General features: G+C 48.7%; 1 protein-coding gene across 1 annotated transcript in view; it reads left to right on the top strand.

The window, feature by feature from the left end:
• Nucleotides 1–9126, top strand: part of LOC147668282 (E3 ubiquitin-protein ligase TRIM39-like) — a 175297-nt gene extending 166171 nt beyond the window's left edge. The window contains exon 5 of the mRNA XM_086948633.1: nucleotides 8864–9126. Within this exon, the coding sequence (XP_086804759.1) occupies nucleotides 8864–8969 (106 nt within the window). The 3' untranslated portion in view covers nucleotides 8970–9126. The remainder of the gene's footprint in view (nucleotides 1–8863) is intronic.
• Nucleotides 9127–18204: the final 9078 nt, after the last annotated feature.

Here is an 18204-nt window from a genome sequence, read left to right as displayed (position 1 = left end):
TTTGGTGCGGTGGTCTGGTTTTCTGTGTGCGTTGGCTCAAGTTTTTTCCCATGTAATTGATTAGGTGTCTTGGTAAGTTGCTTTTATGTGAATGTCTGACTTATGACTGCGCATTCATTTCAGTGTGCACTTGCTTCAGTTTACTTTTTGAGTCACTGTCTAGTTTACTGGAAGTATTGCTTTCATTTTTCTTTCATTAAACTGTTTGACTAGCTTGGTGCTTTTATGTTGGTGCCTGCATGCTGAGGTGTACTCTTCTTCAGTTTAAATGTATGTGACTGGCCTGTTGACTAGCACCCTGCTTTCAAAGTGAAGGTTCACAGGTTCACACTTGCTTTAGTTTACTTTTGTATGGTTGACTGCATGCACTGTTTTGCTGGATGCATTGCTTTAAGTTACTAATTGATGCATTGCTTTCAGTTTGCTTTCAAGTAATTACCTCTCATTTTTCCCGCTTTGTGAAGGCTGTTTCCCAACTGCTGTGCAACTTCTTCTACTCTTAGAGCTGAGATTTTCATGAAAGTCTTATAGTCTGAATTCAGCACCTGAGCGTAATAGGACGAAATGTATGAAGCTCTGTGGTTATATTGAATAAGCTGCTACCTATGTTATGCCATCGATTAATGTAATAACTGCACTTTCCCAATTGCTTTATTAACCTTCCTGCTTTCTCAAATTTGCTTGAAAATGCACGATTTTTCTTCTTTTTTTTCAAAATTTTCTTGGGGGGGTAATCCCCACAAACCCCCCTTTTGGGGTTCAGGCTCGCTCGCTGCGCTCGCTCGCTATGGTGCTGTATGCACATCACTATGCGCCCCACCACTTTGAAATGTCACCCACCGCCCCTGCCATATTGCTTAGTCATACTGCTATAGGTTTACACCTACTGATAGATTCATTTAACAATTATATTTTTGCTACTAGCCTACAAATGAATATTACAAGAAAAAGTATGATGACAGGCTTATTTATACTTGGTATGGGAGTATGGAAAACTAATGGGTCAGTGATTGAATCAGTAGAACCTAGGAATCACATTTGATGATAGAGTATCTTTTAATATGATTTTACTAATTTGAAGGCCAAAGCCATAGCACTTTCATTTACTTCTAGAACACTTTGAGACAAGATTTTATGTCCTAGCCATGAGCACTTAGTTAAAGAATGAAGGCAAAGATGATCCCCTCTCTAGCCTGTGGGTCAGTAATGTTCCGAGGTAAGGACTCCAAAATTCTTGACAATTTACAAATGAAAGTTATTAAGTCAATTTTTAAGAATCTGGAAAATACTGGACATGCTAATGTCCGACTGGAGTTCGGTCTGACCAGCCAAACTCTAGTGAGACGATCAACTTTTTGAAAATGCTTATATTTGTTATTTTTATCTGGCCCCGGCACTCTTACAAATCTGTGTTGGCAAGAGCTTATAAAATATGACTATACAAGTGTTTGTAGATCTTATCTAACAGAGAGCTTACTTACCTTTAACCTCCAGCCTTTTGGTCATTTGGATAGAAATAAAACTGTTTTCAAATATTTTTTTTTTTTGTTGTAAAATTTTTATTTTGCATTTGAACAAAAAGGGCAAGAAAACACAATATACCGCACCGGGGCGTCACACATGGTCCCACACAGTGGGAAATAAGGCAAATTAAGACGGAGGCAGTGCTACAATGCCAAGAGAAAGATCAGGCAATGAGTCTGTACATTCGTAGAAAAGGAAAAGCCGTATAAATTGCCCCTCAGGAGCTGAGTCTTTACGAAATCAAATAGTCCCTTCAAGCAGGTCTACTAATAGTCCAAGAAACAGAAAAATGCACCGTCCGCTGAAGTAGGTGCCCCGGGTGCAGCACTGAAAAGAAAGAAAAATACAACTCCCCTTTCCCCCCCCCCCCCTCTTCCACCCGTGACGGCGACACACACACACCACATTCATTCAGCAGGCACACTAAAGTTGAAAGAGATGTAAGGTTCTCAATGATGCTGGGCAAACCGCTGAAGGCAGGCCAGTAGATAGAAAGGTTACCAAGGGGCCCCATACGTGCTTAAAGTTTTTGTAATTACCGAGGAAGATGTCCTCCATCCTTTCCAGGCTCAGAAGCCTCCAGAGCCTCGCGTGCCAAAGGGAGATCGCCGGTGCCTCCTTCCGTTTCCAAGCCGCCGCCAGCGTAAGCTTGGCTGCTCCCAAGCACAGCCATAGGATCTTCTTATCCGCGCGCGTCTGGTGCTCAAGACCGGGGTCCCGTAGGCCCAGGAGCACAAAGGCCAGAGAATTCTCAATAGGGTACCGCAGAATATCCTTGATATGGGAAAGAATTTCATCCCAGAATGGTCTGATGATTGGGCAGTCCCACCAAATGTGGCGGAAGTCCCCCAGAAGGCCACAGCCCCTCCAGCACCTATCTGAGGTAGCCGGGTAGATACGATGGAGCCGGGCCGGAACCATATACCACTGCATGAGAGTCTTTAAATGCGCCTCCCTTAAGTGGATCAAGTGATTGAATTGGGTCAGATCCCTCCACAGCGCCGACCATTCACCATCGGTGATATCCCTCCCCACCATCTCCTCCCACTGCTCCATATAGCGCGGCCTAGGTGACAATTCAGATTGAAGCAGCAGTTGATATAGGAAGGAGATGGTTCCCTTCATGGTGGACGTCCTTAGCAAAAAAGCCTCGAATTTTGAAGGGGGCCTCGTGGCTGCCTCCCGCACTACCGGTGACGTGGCCCAGTGTAGTAATTGGACATGCCTGTATCTATCAGTTTGCGGCACCTGGTAATCCCGCATGCAATTAGCAAAGGTCAAAGGATCAGAGCCGTGAAACAGGTGGAGCAGCGCCCTGCACCCACCCTCTCTCCACGCGTCAAAGGGCCCCTCGTCAAGCGCCGGCGGGAAGGCCGGGTTGAAATGCAATGAAGTGAACAGAGAAGGGAAGGTCGTCCACCTCTCATCGCCAACCAAAGTGTCCCACACCTTCAGTGTAGTACCCGTGGGAGTACTGAGGTACGCATTCACGGGCGATCTCTCTTCGGCTTCCAGGCTAAATCCCAGATGGACCGACCCGCCACGCTTCGGTCCATATGCAGCCAATGTTTCTCAGAGAGCTGCTGCGACCATTCCACCATGACCCTCAGTTGGGCAGCTTTATAATAGAGGTGCAGGTCCGGAAGACCAACCCCGCCCTCTGATCGCAGCCGGCGCAGGACTGCGAATGACAGACGCACCCGGCCCCCTTGCCAGACAAATTTCAAGACCATCGTTTTGAGTTGCCAAAAGAAAGTGTTATCCAGCGGAATAGGCAAGGCCTGGAACAGATACAAGTATTTGGGGAGAAGGACCATTTTAATCGCGTGCACCCTACCTAACCAGGACAGGAATTTAGGCTTCCATCTCTCCAATTCCGCCCGCGTCTTTGCCAGCAGGGGCGGGAAGTTGGCCGCGAATAACTTACCCACCGTAGGAGTCAGGTGAACTCCCAGATAGAGAATCGAGCCCGAGGCCCAAGCCAATGGCGTCAACGCCCGCACCCGAGCAACATCGGCCTGCGACAAGGTCAAATTCAAAATGTAAGACTTGACATAATTTACCTTAAAGCCAGCCACCCCCTCAAATTCAAGCAAAATATCCCTAACACAAGGTAGAGAACCAGCAGGATCAGCCACCGAAAGCAGGACATCGTCCGCGAAGAGGGAAATTTTGTGTTGCTCTCCCGTAAATGGTATGCCCTTCACACCTTCGTGTTCCCTCACCGCCATCGCCAGGGGTTCAATGCTGAGCGCGAATAACAAGGGGGAGAGGGGACACCCCTGTCTGGTGCCCCGCGATTGTGGGAAAAAGGCCGACAGGTGGCCATTCACTGCCACCCTCGAACGTGGGCTGCAGAAGTTCGCCTGCACCATAGTAATGAATCTATCAGAGAAGCCGAATGCTCGCAATGTATTAAACAGAAATCCCCAATCCACTCGATCGAAGGCCTTCTCCGCGTCCAGACCCACCAACACTGCCGGGATGCGGAACCTGTCTGCTTTTTCGATAAGGTGAACTACTCTACGGGTATTGTCGTGAGTCTGGCGGCCTTTAATAAAGCCAGACTGGTCCGGGTGTATGATCGCCGGTAGCAGATCCTGGAGACGGCCGTCCAGAATCGCCGAATAAAGCTTCGCGTCTATGTTAAGCAAGGCTATGGGACGAAACGAAGCACAATGCTCCGGATCCTTCCCTGGTTTCGGCAAGACCGTAATCACCGCCTCCGCCAGTGTCCCCTCGTTCATTCCCGACGTCGCCATAGCATTAAAGAGGGTAACCAGAAAGTCACACAACTCAGTAGCATATGTCTTGTAGAAGACCGCTGTGTACCCATCCGGACCCGGGGCCTTGTGTAATTTCAAATTTTTGATGGCGGAAAGAACCTCCTCCCTCGAGATCGGTGCCTCTAACAAGTCGTTCCACTCCCTAGAGACCCGTGGTAACGGCCAATGTTGTAGAAACTCCCGCTGTGACTCAGCATCCAGGGCGTCGCCCGTGTACAGTTCGGCGTAAAAGCGTCCAAAAATGTCCGCCTTCGCCCCGTCGCGATGGTGTAACACTCCCGCGGTATCTCTGATCCCCCCCTATGTATTCCCTCTCCCTCCTATCCCGCAGTTGTCGCGCTAAGTGTCTGCCAATCTTGTTGCCGCAAGAGTATGATTGACGCCCCAATCGCAGGAGAGTAAGCTCGGCCCTATTGGCATAGTGTGCCTTCAATTTGCCCCGTACTGCCGTCAACGGTCGAAGGGTCACTCTCAAGGGGTTAAGTTTGTGAGCCCGCTCGAGCTCGACCACCTCAGCCTCCAAGGCCTCACGTTCCTTCCTCCGCAATGCGTTAATCTGCGAGTTGAGTCCCAGGCATGTGCCCCTGATCGTAGGTTTAAAGGCGTCCCACGTGGTCGCCAGTGAGGTGTCCGACGGAGGATTGAGGTCAAAGAATTCTCAAATAGCAAGGCGCAATGCCTGATTAGATACATCGTCCCTGAACCCCGACGCTGGAAAATACCACTTCCGACACGAAGCGTCAGGCGGCGACCATCGAAGATTAAGCACCAAGAGACTGTGGTCCGACACCGAGATCGGAAGAATAGCGGCATCCAACACGTTCCCGCGTAGGGACTGACTAAGGAAGATGTAATCTAAACAGGAATAGGAGTGATGCACGTGTGAGAAGAATGTATAGTCCTTCGTGGTAGGGTGGAAAAAACGCCAGCCATCAACTAGTCCCAGCTCCCCCACCCCTTGCTGTGTGGAACCAGAAAACACCCCTGTACCCGCCCTGTGTCCCCCTGAGCTGTCCAGATCCCTGTCCCACACCAAGTTGAAGTCCCCCAACAGGAACAAGTGCCCTTCTGCAAAGTCTCCCACCTTCACCAGTAGATCCTGCAGATACTTATTCTGACCAGCATTGGGTAAATACACCACCACGAAGGTGCACAATCGACCTTGTATAAGTCCTTTGACCATTAGCCAACGGCCCTCCTTATCGTGACGGACCTCCACAGGCTGAAAGTGCAGCGCAGCTCTGAAGAGGAGTGCCACTCCCCTGTGTTTCGTAGCAGCGGAAGACCTATAAATAATGGGATAGGCCCTATGGCGGAGCCGCATCTCATCTTTCCGCGCTAAGTGGGTTTCTTGCAGCCCAACAACATCAAGGTGGTGGTCCACTACATACTTCAAAACCTTCTGCCGCTTCTGTGGCGAATTCATGCCCTTAACATTCCACGTCCCTATGCTAATCGGCATAACAAAGATGAATCCAGTAAACTGCTCTCAGCACGCCAAGTGTCCCCCTCCCCACAACTAGGCCAGCCCACACACAAGAAATGACCAGCATTCGCCAATCCACCATCGCAATGACAACCACAACGCTATTGTACTCGCACACCCGCAGCCACACTTCGAACATCCCCCCCTTCCAACCGTCACGGGTCCCCCCCCAACACCCCGAACTCCCCAACTCCCATCCCCGCCCCAATCGAAATACAACCATAAACAAGAGCAGAAACAAAAATATAAATACAAAAACAGTACTCATCATGTCCAGAAGGCCGAAGTCCGTAAGAGGCCTTCCTTCCAGGAAGCAGGCCGGAGGGACTAGTACACTATCCCCCATGGCCACAGTTGAGGGTGTCTCCTCCAAGAGTACTGTCAAACCCCCCAACCAGAAGGCCCGAACCCCTCCGGCGCCGATCCATCAAGATAAGGAGGTCACGCCGCTCCGGAGCTTTGCTGCGTGTCAGCTAGTGTGGCCGATGCCACCGACGCCACAGCGTTGCCCCGCTCCTGCAGGCTGGTAGAGAGGTCCGGCCGCCGTCGATCAGGTGAAGCACCCACCCTATGCCAGGAAGATGAACGGTGGCGCCTCCGAGACGGAGAAGCAGTTGCGGCCTGTGAGGGCGGCACATCCTCCAGGCCCAGAAGTTCCTTTGCTGCTTGAAGGGTGCGGATTTGCGCGAGACGATTCTGCCACCGAAAGATGATCCGAAACGGATGTCCCCAGGAATAAGCGATGCCCCGTTCTCTCAGGAATGCAGTCACCGGGCGGAACTCCCTTCGTTTCTGCAGGGTGGAGGCCGCCAGATCCTGGTACAGTTGGGGGCGGTGGTCACGGAATGGCAGCGATGCGATTGTTCTGGCCTTGCGGAGGATCCGCTCTTTAACCTGGAAATCATGAACGCACACAAGGATATCGGGGAGGGGGCCCCCTCCGCGCCTGGGCAGCCCCACTCTATGCACTCTGTCCATCTGGATTTCCTTAGTATCCTCCTCATCCAATATTTGGAGGAATAACTCCTGGACATAGCCACGCAGGTCCCCTGCCTCACCATCCCATGGCACCGCCCGTATACGAATGTTATTCCTGCGGGAACGGTTTTCCAAATCCTCCGTGTGCGTCTGTAAGTCCAGGTTCTGCTCGGTGAGGCGAATGATATCCTGCTGCAGCAAGTGCACGTCGTTGGCCACACTTAGATTATGGTCTTCCAGGGTCGACACCCTCTCGCCCAAGCCGTCTACATCTCTCCGCACCTCCCTCAGATCGGAGGCCAATTGCGCTCGGTGCTCGGAGATATCCTCCTTAATGGAGGCAAAAAGTTCAGTCATAAAGGCTTTTGTCGCCGGCGCTTCATCATCCGACTGCTTCGACGACCCACTAGCTCCAGGGGACGCCGGCTGCTGGGAGGATTTCAGGGCGTTATCCTTTCCTGGGCCCCTTTTGCGTTGCGCATTAGACATGGTGGCCCACAGAGTCCCGACCAAGCGCCACGTGGCCAAACAAGATGGCGGGCTTTGTCGCTCGGCCCAGGCTAGAGCGGGTGCCTATGAAATCGAATGCCAGGCCTCACCCTATAGCCCGCAGTCCCCCTGAAACTGCCGATATGTCGGGCTCCACATGTCCAGCAGTACGAGCCGTGGGCTTCACAGGTGCACAGGCGAGCATAAGTCCAATGGCGGCCACGCACAAGTGCTGTCGTTGTCCCCCAAACCTCTTCCGATCCACACGTGGCCCAGGCCTTGCCGGGATCTGCTGGTCCGGTGCCGCTCACCGCCTCCGGGCTCGGGCAGGGAAATCGCTACTGCCCAGGACCACCGCCCCTGGCGTTCAGAAGTCTCGTGCCACCCCTCGGCGACCAGTGTGGGGCTCTTCCCGCCGAGCCCCGCAATTCTGCAGCACCTCACAGGCCAGGTGGCTCCAATCCACGTCCGCAGCTAGACCTTCCGCCCCGGTGATACCACGCGTCCCTCCACCTTACGCTAGCTCCGGGGTCTCCAGGCGGGTCCTCAGGGGCTCCGCCCTCCTTCCACACCGGACGCTGAGATCAAGAAAGGCCGGGGCTGCACAGGCCGCAGAGGTCGATCGATCTCGAGGGCGATCTCGGGGCTTCACCGCTCCAGCGACAGCATCAAAGCAGACCGCCTCGTCAGGTAGACTTCCCCACCACTTTTGAAGCGGGACCGCTCCTTCAGGACCGTGCTATTAGAAGCTTTGCCGGATCAGCGCCGGAGCGGCTCGGAAAGGCGCCCTACTCCGCCGCCATCTTGGCCACGCCCCCTCAAATATTTATTAAATCGATCGACGAATTTCTTACCCTTACTATTGGTTACGGAGGCCATTGCAGTTAAAAGGCATGCCTGGTCGGTCATCAATTTATTTAGTAAAATCGAGCTCCACCCATACTTACTCTCTTACTTACAGCCATTTACACAAGATACATTTCTTAGGCTAAGATTTGGTTGATACCCAACAAAGGACGAAACTCCATCATGGTTACAAAATTGGTCAGTGTACAGTTGTAGATTATGTGGTCTTCCCAATGAAACACTACTACCTATTGTATATAATTGCCCCTGACTGCGACAGGAGTGGCAATCATTGTTGAAATATGTCTTTAACGAACATGAGGTGAGAATGTGTTGTCAAGCTATTATACTTTGCCTCTCTGAGAAAACAATCCAACTATCCAGTCAATTCATTAAGTTCATTCTTATAGTTGTTGAAATGTTAAATTCGGACTCAAAATTCTCATCGATAGATATGGAAAGTAGTAATGACTTTTTTGCACAGTTATCTATCCATTTATTGATCGATATGCTTACAAAAAATGTAATTAACTAAGTTGGAGTGGAGCTTCGAGATGTAAGTCCAGTAGTAGTTAGTGCAGTTTGCCTGAGTCACAAAATAAATAATCATTTATCTTGAACTTGTGTCCACCAACTTCTTTTACCGATGCTCAATCATGATTCCTTTGTGTCAAATTCCTGACTTGTATGTCCGCATTAATGAGGTAAACATTAAATATACTTAGCTGTCTCTTGTCTGTTTTATCTCGTGCAGATCGTCAAGAGCTCTCTCCAGGAAGCGCAAGGCTCCCATCGCAGAGAACGCTCTCCAGGAAGCGCAAGGTTCACAGAGGAGGAAGATTTCCTGGATGCAGAGGTAAGATCGGTCGGCGGGAGAAACATGGGTGATGTGTTCACTGGAACTCCGATTGGCAAGCAAATGGTGCGGTCCAAGAGAGTGGGATTTAAACTGTCCTAAAATCAAAGATGACTGCCACTAATACCAACAGCATAGAACTCGTCAACATTGTCAAAGAATTCTCCAGCCCCTCACCTGCAGTAAATAACATTTCCCCCTATGTGACAACCTTGCAAACTTCTACCACAACAAGATTGACAACATCTACAGAAACAGCCAAGCTCAATGTTACCAACTTCCAGCAGCACATTGACCCTGCTACCACCACAGACATCCAACCAACTGAATGGAGCCATCTCGCCCCACAGGACACCGCCTCCATCATGAACTCTGTTTTCTCAGGGGCCCCAACCGACCCATGACCTCACCACATCTTCAAACTAGGCTAAGTCAGAAGCAGCTGTGTACTCACCACCTTATTCAACACCTCAATTGCCATGGCCACCTTCCCTGAGGATTGGAAAGACGGAGAAGTCAACGCTCTACTAAAGAAACCATCGGCAGACTCCAACAAGCTCAACAACTACTGACTGATCTCCTTCCTCTCCTGCCAAAGTATTAGAAAAAGCCATCAACCAACAACTCTCCTCAAATCTGGAATGAAACCTCCTACTTGACTCCTCCCAATCCATATTCTGCAGCAACCATAGCACCGAGACAGCCCTCATTGCGGCTACCGACGACATCCGAGCCATACTTGACATAGGAGAAACTGTGGCTCTGATCCTCCTAAATCTCTTAGCAGCCTTCAACGCGGTCTCTCACCACACTCATCACAAAGTTGCACAACATAGGCATCAAAGGAGCGGCTCTCAGGTGGATCGCCTCTTTCCTCACTGGAAGAACACCAAAAGTCTGCCTCCCTCCCATCACCTCTGAGCTCAAAGAAATCATCTGTGGAATACCACAATAATTTTCGCTTAGCACTACCCTCTTGTACACTTATATGACATAGCTGGCCAGCATTCTCAAAACCCACGGACTCAACATCATATCCTAAGCCAATGACGCACGACTCATCCTCTCCCTCTCCCAAGACACCAACAAGACCAACTTCCTCAACTGCATGACAGATGTTGCTAACTGGATGAAGGCACACTGACTGAATCTCAACACGGACAACGCAGGGTTACTGATCTTCAGAAACAAAAGCTCTCCATGAGCCTTATCTTGGTGGCCCTTAGTACCTGAACTTCCTCCCACCCCCACAAACTACACTAAGGACCTAGGCATCATTCTGGGCAACAAGCTAACGATGATGACTCATGTCAACTCTGTCTCCTCCTGCTTCTTCATCCTCAGCAGCTACCCCAAAGCTTAAGACTCACCATCACCCAGGCTCTCATCTACAGCTGGACTATGGTAATGCTCTCTGCAGGGATCACAGCTCACCTCTTCTGACAAGCACATACCATACAGAACATCACAGCCAGACTCATCCTGGATCTCCCTAGATGAACCCACATCAACCCCTGCCTCGCCTCAGGGAACTCCACTGGCATCCGGTACAGAAAAGATGCCAATTTAAGATCCTGACCCATGCCTACAAGGACCTGCACAACTGTGGGCCTGCCTACTTTAACCACTGCCTGAACTTCCATCAGCCAATCGAGACACCTCGCCTCTGCTTCCCTTTCTCTATCCCTCACCTGACTTAGCAGATGTGAAGGTCGCTCCTTCTCCTACCTATCAGAGAAGACATGGAGTGAGCAACCCTTATGTTTCCGGACCTCCCCATCTCTCCCAGAGCACCTAAAGTCCCTGGAGATCTGACTATTCGGCTGATAAATTGGACCCTGCCAGCACCTGGGTACCCTCAAGAGTGACAAGAAGTGCTCCACAGATCTACTGATTGATTAATTGATTGATTGCCACTATCACATTTCTAGAAATCAACCACTTATTAGAAGATGAGCAGTTTGGATTGCGACCAGGGCATAGAACAGAAACTGCCCTGCTGACAGTCATGGATGAACTGAGAATGTGAGCAGACAAAGGCCACACGGTCCTACTGGTTTTACTGGATCTGTCTGCCGCTTTCGATATGGTCAACCATGATATTCGCCTGGATATACTCTCCACAGTTGGAGTGAGAGGCACGGTGGCAAAGTGGCTGCAATCCTATATGTCTAATAGACAGAAGGCTGTGGCCCTCCCAGGCTCCCAAAGTGAATAAAGGAACATTAAACATGCCGTCCCACAGGGATCGCAATCAGTCCCATACTGTACAGGAGCCCACTAATCTCAATCATCAAGTCACACATAATTAATCTTGTCAGCTATGCCGATGATACGCAATGTATCCCTGGATGGAGATCAATCACTACTACTCGATATCTTTCATGAATGCATGCAAAGAGCTGCAGCATGAATTAAAGAAAGCACATTACAGTTTAATAGTGACAAGACAGAGATTCTATGCTGCCCAGCGACAACAATTCTATTCTCCATTCCGTCTAAGTTATGGCCCATATGATCAGACAAGCCTCCGGTACCCTCAGAGACAGTTCAAAATCTGGGCGTAATCATTGATAAAAAACTCAGCCTAGAAACTGAAGTGAATAAAACGTCTGGAATCTGTTTCTCCCTCATCAGTGCTTTACTCAAGATACTCCCCAATGCCCCCAATGTTGTCCAGAGCTTTAGTGGATAGAAGTGTAATCCTGAGATGGTTGGATTATTGTAACACCCTGCTTCTGGAAGTTCCGATCTTCCTCGGGCCAGCCCCCTTATAAGATAGTATTAACTGGCATGCCTACAAAAGAAATCTACGTCAGCTAATTTGCAAGCAGGTCCAGGTTTAACAAAACTAGATTTGGAGGAAGAGCATTCATGACCGAGGCAACTCGGCTCTGGGAAGAACTCCTAATAATCCTGAGACAGGCAGGGGAGATATTACACTACAGGAAGAGACTTACAACATGGCACTACCCAAAGGAGTAGAACACGCAGAGACCGGCAGGGGAGGTAATACACTTCAGGAAGAGACTTAAAACATGGCCCCACCCAAAAGAGTAGAACACACAGAGACAGCCAGGGGAGATATTACACTTCAGGAAGAGAGACTTAAAACATGGCCCTACCCAAAAGAGTAGAACATGCAGAGACAGGCAGGGAAGATATTTACACTTCCGAAAGAGAGACTTAAAACATGGCTCTACCCAAAAGAGTAGAACACACAAAGACAGGCAGGGGAGTTAATCCACTTCAGAAAGAGAGACTTAAAACATTGTTGTACCAAAAAGAGTAGAACACGCAGAGCCAGGCAGGGGAGTTAGTACACTTCAGAAAGAGAGACTTAAAACATGGCTCTACCCAAAAGAGTAGAACACATAGAGACAGGCAGAGGAGTTAGTACACTTCAGAAAGAGAGACTTAAAACATGGCTCTACCCAAAAGAGTAGAACACACAAAGACAGGCAGGGGAGTTAATCCACTTCAGAAAGAGAGACTTAAAACATTGCTGTACCAAAAAGAGTAGAACACGCAGAGCCAGGCAGGGGAGTTAGTACACTTCAGAAAGAGAGACTTAAAACATGGCTCTACCCAAAAGAGTAGAACACATAGAAACAGGCAGAGGAGTTAGTACACTTCAGAAAGAGAGACTTAAAACATGGCTCTACCCAAAAGAGTAGAACACACAAAGACAGGCAGGGGAGTTAATCCACTTCAGAAAGAGAGACTTAAAACATTGCTGTACCAAAAAGAGTAGAACACGCAGAGCCAGGCAGAGGAGTTAGTACACTTCAGAAAGAGAGACTTAAAACATGGCTCTACCCAAAAGAGTAGAACACATAGAGACAGGCAGAGGAGTTAGTACACTTCAGAAAGAGAGACTTATAACATGGCTCTACCCAAAAGAGTAGAACACGCAGAGCCAGGCAGGGGAGTTAGTACACTTCAGAAAGAGAGACTTAAAACATGGCTCTACCCAAAAGAGTAGAACACGCAGAGCCAGGCAGGGGAGTTAGTACACTTCAGAAAGAGAGACTTAAAACATGGCTCTACCCAAAAGAGTAGAACAGATAGAGAGACAGGCAGAGGAGTTACTACACTTAAGAAAGAGAGACTTAAAACATGGCTCTACCCAAAAGAGTAGAACACATAGAGACAGGCAGAGGAGTTATTACACTTAAGAAAGAGAGACTTAAAACATGGCTCTACCCAAAAGAGTAGAACACATAGAGACAGGCAGAGGAGTTATTACACTTAAGAAAGAGAGACTTAAAACATGGCTCTACCCAAAAGAGTAGAACACATAGAGACAGGCAGAGGAGTTATTACACTTCAGAGAGAGAGACTTAAAATATGACTCTACACAAAAGAGTAGAAAACCTGAGACAGGCAGGGGAATTATTACACTTCAGGAAGAGAATTAAAACATGGCCCTTCGGAAAAGAGGAGAACACGCCTAAAAGTGCAGAAACAGCCTAAACAAATCCACTGTCCATGCTGGCTTAATCACGGACACACCATTTCTTTCTGGACTATGTGTCCGTAGTTGCATAATACAGCGCTAGAATACACATGGGATGAAAGCTTGCTTTATAAATGACCAAAATAAATCAACATAAATGGTTGTTTCCAGAGCCTTCTTGTTTGCTCCAGAGCCTTCTGGATTGTTCCAGATACATAGAAACGTGCTTTTAAAGTCTATTTATAAGAGGTTGGTTGACAACCTTGTTCCTTACAGTAACAGTCTTAAATCATATTTTGTTTTTACAGTTCTATTACATTTGAACACTTCTGACACCCCCTGCCCTAAAGCTTTAGGAACCATCTTTTTACATGTCCACTAACATACCCAAAAAGATCAAGCCCCTGAGATGTTCAGTGAAACACCCGACTCTGTAAACTGTGTGGCCACAACAGAAATTTGGTGGGAGTACAGGTCTGTTGTCTTTGACCTTGCCTGGATTCAGAGTCGCCATTTCAACTGAACCTCTCTGTTCAAAGAAATTAATGCTTTGTTTTAGAAAGTCACACTTAGCAGGGTTTAGCCCGAGGTCACTTGAAGGCACTGTAGGACATCTCAGAAGCAATTCAATTCAAAAACCTTTATTTCGGTAAATATTTACCATAAAAGTCAATCATATAAAACAATACATTCAAGTGATTTGTACAATAAAATGTAAAATACATAAAAACAGTACTAGAGAGGAATCCTCATATAGTAAAAACAGATCCGTACTCAGTCTATGTTTTGAGGCATTTCCTTCTAATGGACCAAAGGGCGCCCAGGTACTTGGCCATAGTGAACACAATATGGTCTGACAGGTCAGTTTTTAAGACTCTGTAAGCGGGCAGACACTTCTTAAAACCCAGATTTCTGCATAGAGGGAGAATCCAGTGCCTACGGATCCCATGATAAACTGGACAGAAAAAAAGGATGTGGAGCTCACTTTCATCCGAGTTTCTACAAGCAGGACATGTACTGCTAGGATCAAGGTTCCATTTGGTTGTAAAAGTTTTGATGGGGAGAGAGCCATGTCTCCACTGGAGATATAATTTTCTCAGTACAGTGGGATAAATTTTGTCTAGAGTAGGTTCCATGTTGTAGTTCACCTTATGAGAGAAAAAGGACGCTGTCAGGGACCCGGGGTGTTGGTGGTTGAGAATCAGGGAAAGTTTGGATTCTCGGTATGACCTGGCTAGATCCTTTTTAGAGAGGGTGTGGCACACGTTCTGAGGGTCAGACCACATATTTGAGAGGCCAACAGCCTCCAGTTCAAGCTTGATAGAGTAGAGCCATTTGATTTTTCCGGCACCAGGAGTGGCAAGGATCTCCCGGAGTCCTTCCCTGTAACTGGCCAATTCTGGGGTTGTCCATATTCTACGCCAGAAGGCCAGTGGGCGTAGAGCCAGGTCCTCATCGAGCGGGCATAAGCCAAGGTCCATCCTCAGAGGGACAAGGGGGGTGCTCGGTGGTAGCCCTACAAGGTTACGAATGAATTTATTTTCCACCTTCAACAGTTTAGATGTATTTTCGTGGCCCCAGAGTTCTGATCCATAGATGACAGCCCCCTTGGCCTGGGATTTATAGATCTGTAATGGGGGGCCGATCGGCCTGACCGCGGATTTGTTGTTTGACACGAGCTTCATTATGCCTCCCGCCTGCTGGGTCAACTTCAGTGCAGCTTTTTCCAAGTGAGAGCTCCAGGTAAATTTATCATTCAAAACAATTCCCAGGTATTCGAAGGTATTTACCCTTTCCAGCTTGGTGTGTGAGATGCTTGGACGGAAGTGGAATTTCTGTGGAGGGTTGAGGACCATGAATTTAGTCTTGGTGGCGTTGATTTCTAATCCATGGGCCTCACAAAAGTCCACAAAGCCATCAAAGGTGCACTGGATACCTTTTGCCGACTTAGATAGAAGCAGTGTGTCGTCGGCGAACATGATGGCTGATACCCTCTCGGCGGCCAGTTTCGGGGCGTCAGAGTTAGTTACGCCCGCTAAGTGGGAGATTACCCCGTTGACATAGAGGCAAAACAGGGTTGGTGCAAGCACACAACCCTGCCTTACCCCCCTGCCAACGGGGAACTTCTCAGACAATTCTCCCATCCTGCCGCATCTAACCTGGGCGTAATTACTAGTGTGGAGGCGTATTATCATCTTCAAGAGACCTTCAGGGACCCCCAGATTATCAAGGACCTCCCACAGCTTATTCCTCGGAACCAGGTCGAACGCTGCCCTCAGGTCCACAAATACGGTGTAGAGGCTGCCACCCTCCAGTTGTACTGTTTTCCAGTGTATCATGGCGAGACGAAAGACCTGGTCCGCTGTGGAGACCTTCTCCCTAAAGCCTGCTTGAAGAGGGCTCAGGATGTTATAGTCCCTAATCCACTCGTGTAGGCGGTTTAGCAAGAGCTTGGAAAAGAGTTTCTGAGAAACATCGATTAGGCTTATAGGCCTGTAGTTTGCAGGAAGGAGGGGAGACCCCTTTTTGAAAATTGGCACAATTTCTGCCCCTGGCCAGGTGGAAGGGATTGGCAAACCTTTCAAAATAGAATTAAATAGTACCCCTAGATAGGGAGCCCAGACATTAGGTTCATGCTTGTAAAGATCGCCTGGGAGCCTATCTAGGCCCGGCGCCTTACCAGCAGACAGGGAGGAAATTGCCTAGGTGATTTCTTCTAAGGTGAAGTCCTCGATGTCAGTTAGCCTATTTTTGATGTTGGGGGACTCTCCACCATGTTCACTGCTTCCATTATCACTGCTATGTGGAAGGTATAAGTTTTTAAAGTGTTCCTCCCAAACAGATGGTGCTATACAGGCCTCGACTGCTGCAAGTGGTTCAGCCGAGCCGTGCCTGACAATTTGCCAAAAGGTCCGTGAATCTTGGCAAGCGAGGGCGGCTGTTATTTTTGTCCAATTCTCCTCGTCCCATTCTATTTTTGCAGTGTGGAGGGCAGATTTATGGGCTACTCGTCTCTCCCTGATTGTGATTGGGATATCTCGGGCTTTCAGTGATTCCAACAGAAGGGTTTTAGCTTCCCTGCAAGAGGCGTTAAACCAGGTCACTCTTCTCTTTTTGGGCTTACGAAGCCTGGCAACTGGGTTCAGTATTTCTGCAAGATTGGTGCATAGCTCCGAGTGGATGTTAGCGAGGGCAGCCAGTTGTGCCTGAGAGTCCAGGCTACCCGTGGTGTTAGTCTCTGATTCGCTAGCTCAGAAGCAATAATGGGTGTTAGAATGTAATAAAAAAAAATAAAGCATCCAAAATCAAAAGTTCTCTTCTTGCCAAAAATATGGGGTTGCTTTAGTCCCCAAGGGGGCAGAAAGACTTTTGGGGTCTTATTGGAAGTGGAGGCCAGGCCTGATGTGTGGGTATGTGGGCAGGCCATCCCTACACCTTGTAGCAATACAGAAACTCTCTGTTGTCTGGGGCATATTGGAGTGAAAGACCTCTCATCTACCCCCTGGGTTGGGCAAAAAAACTGTTGCAGTTCATTTGAGGGGTCGTGTTGTCCCAATTCCTAGGCCGACCGATCCCACACATTTCTCCACAAAAACAATCCTGGTGTCTAGTGGGCTTTCTGCCCCCACCCAGGGTAAAACGAATCCCTCAACATTGAAAGGAAAACCCTCCAACATGCCACCCTGGGAACAGAAGCACCTTTTGGCCTGTGTGTGGGGGGCATTATCCTCTGACAGTCTCCCCCTCCAAATTTAATCCCTGGTGGTCCAGTGAACTTTCTGCCCATTGCCAGGGGCAGATTGGAGGAAAATACCTCCTATCTGCCATGGACAAGTGAGTAGGACTAGGCCAATGCCATGGCAACCCTCACCCACTTTCCCAAGAGGTAAGAACCTCAAACCTGCCCACAGGGAGAATAGGGGGCTACAAGACTTTTGGGCATGGGGAGGAGGAGCACCAGCCGATCACCAGGGGTGGCTGCCCCCCCCCCCCTAAAAAATATTTCCTGGGTGTTTAGTGGGTGGATTCTGGCTTGGTGATTGCCCTCCTATGTCTATCCCCAGGCAGGGATCCACTAGGGAAAGGCATCTTTGGAAAAGGGAGATTCTCCCCTTTACAATGATACCTCTCCTGTCTATTGTAGTGCTCAGGGCTGAGATTTCCCCCTGAGCACCAAAGCACCAAAGCAGTGAAAGTGAAATGAGACAATCTCTGAAGTGACGTCAGCGCACTGATAGCCCCGATCATCATTTCAAAGAAAAAAACTAATTGGACTCAGGAGCTGGGGAAGCTTTTCCCAAGCTCCTGTGGCTATTTTAAATGAAAGGTAATCACTCTGATGCGAGCACAAGTGGGAACTCTTGCCTCATGTGCTAGGATGGCCTGGAGCCATCCTCAGCACATGAGCACTGGCTCCGTAGAACAGCCTGGAGCCGTCCTCCACACCGAAGGAGTTATAGTGCAAATTTTTGGAGCATGTTGAGGACCACAATGCTCCATTTTATGATATCAAGGTAAATTGGTAACCTATGAGAGAACAGTGGTTTCTGGCATGCATTACATTTAATTGGAGATGATGTGGTCCCTGTGTATCAGGAGTGGATTTGAAAAAGTTAAAGTGGTGGAATGTTTTGACATACAGATCACGTTTACGGGGTTAGTGGTCTTTAAAACTGGCGAGGCGTAATCTTTAGCTCGATTTCCAGGCCTGACTTCTAATTGGCTTTAAGGGGGCCTCACTCAGTCCCATTCTAACTCACTCACTCTGTCTCGTTTCCAT

This window comes from Lissotriton vulgaris, unplaced genomic scaffold (assembly GCF_964263255.1).
Source record: "Lissotriton vulgaris unplaced genomic scaffold, aLisVul1.2 SCAFFOLD_328, whole genome shotgun sequence".
NCBI lineage: Eukaryota > Metazoa > Chordata > Amphibia > Caudata > Salamandridae > Lissotriton > Lissotriton vulgaris.
The sequence above is the reverse complement of the archived record's forward strand: the minus strand, read 5'-3'. Positions and strand labels throughout refer to the sequence as shown.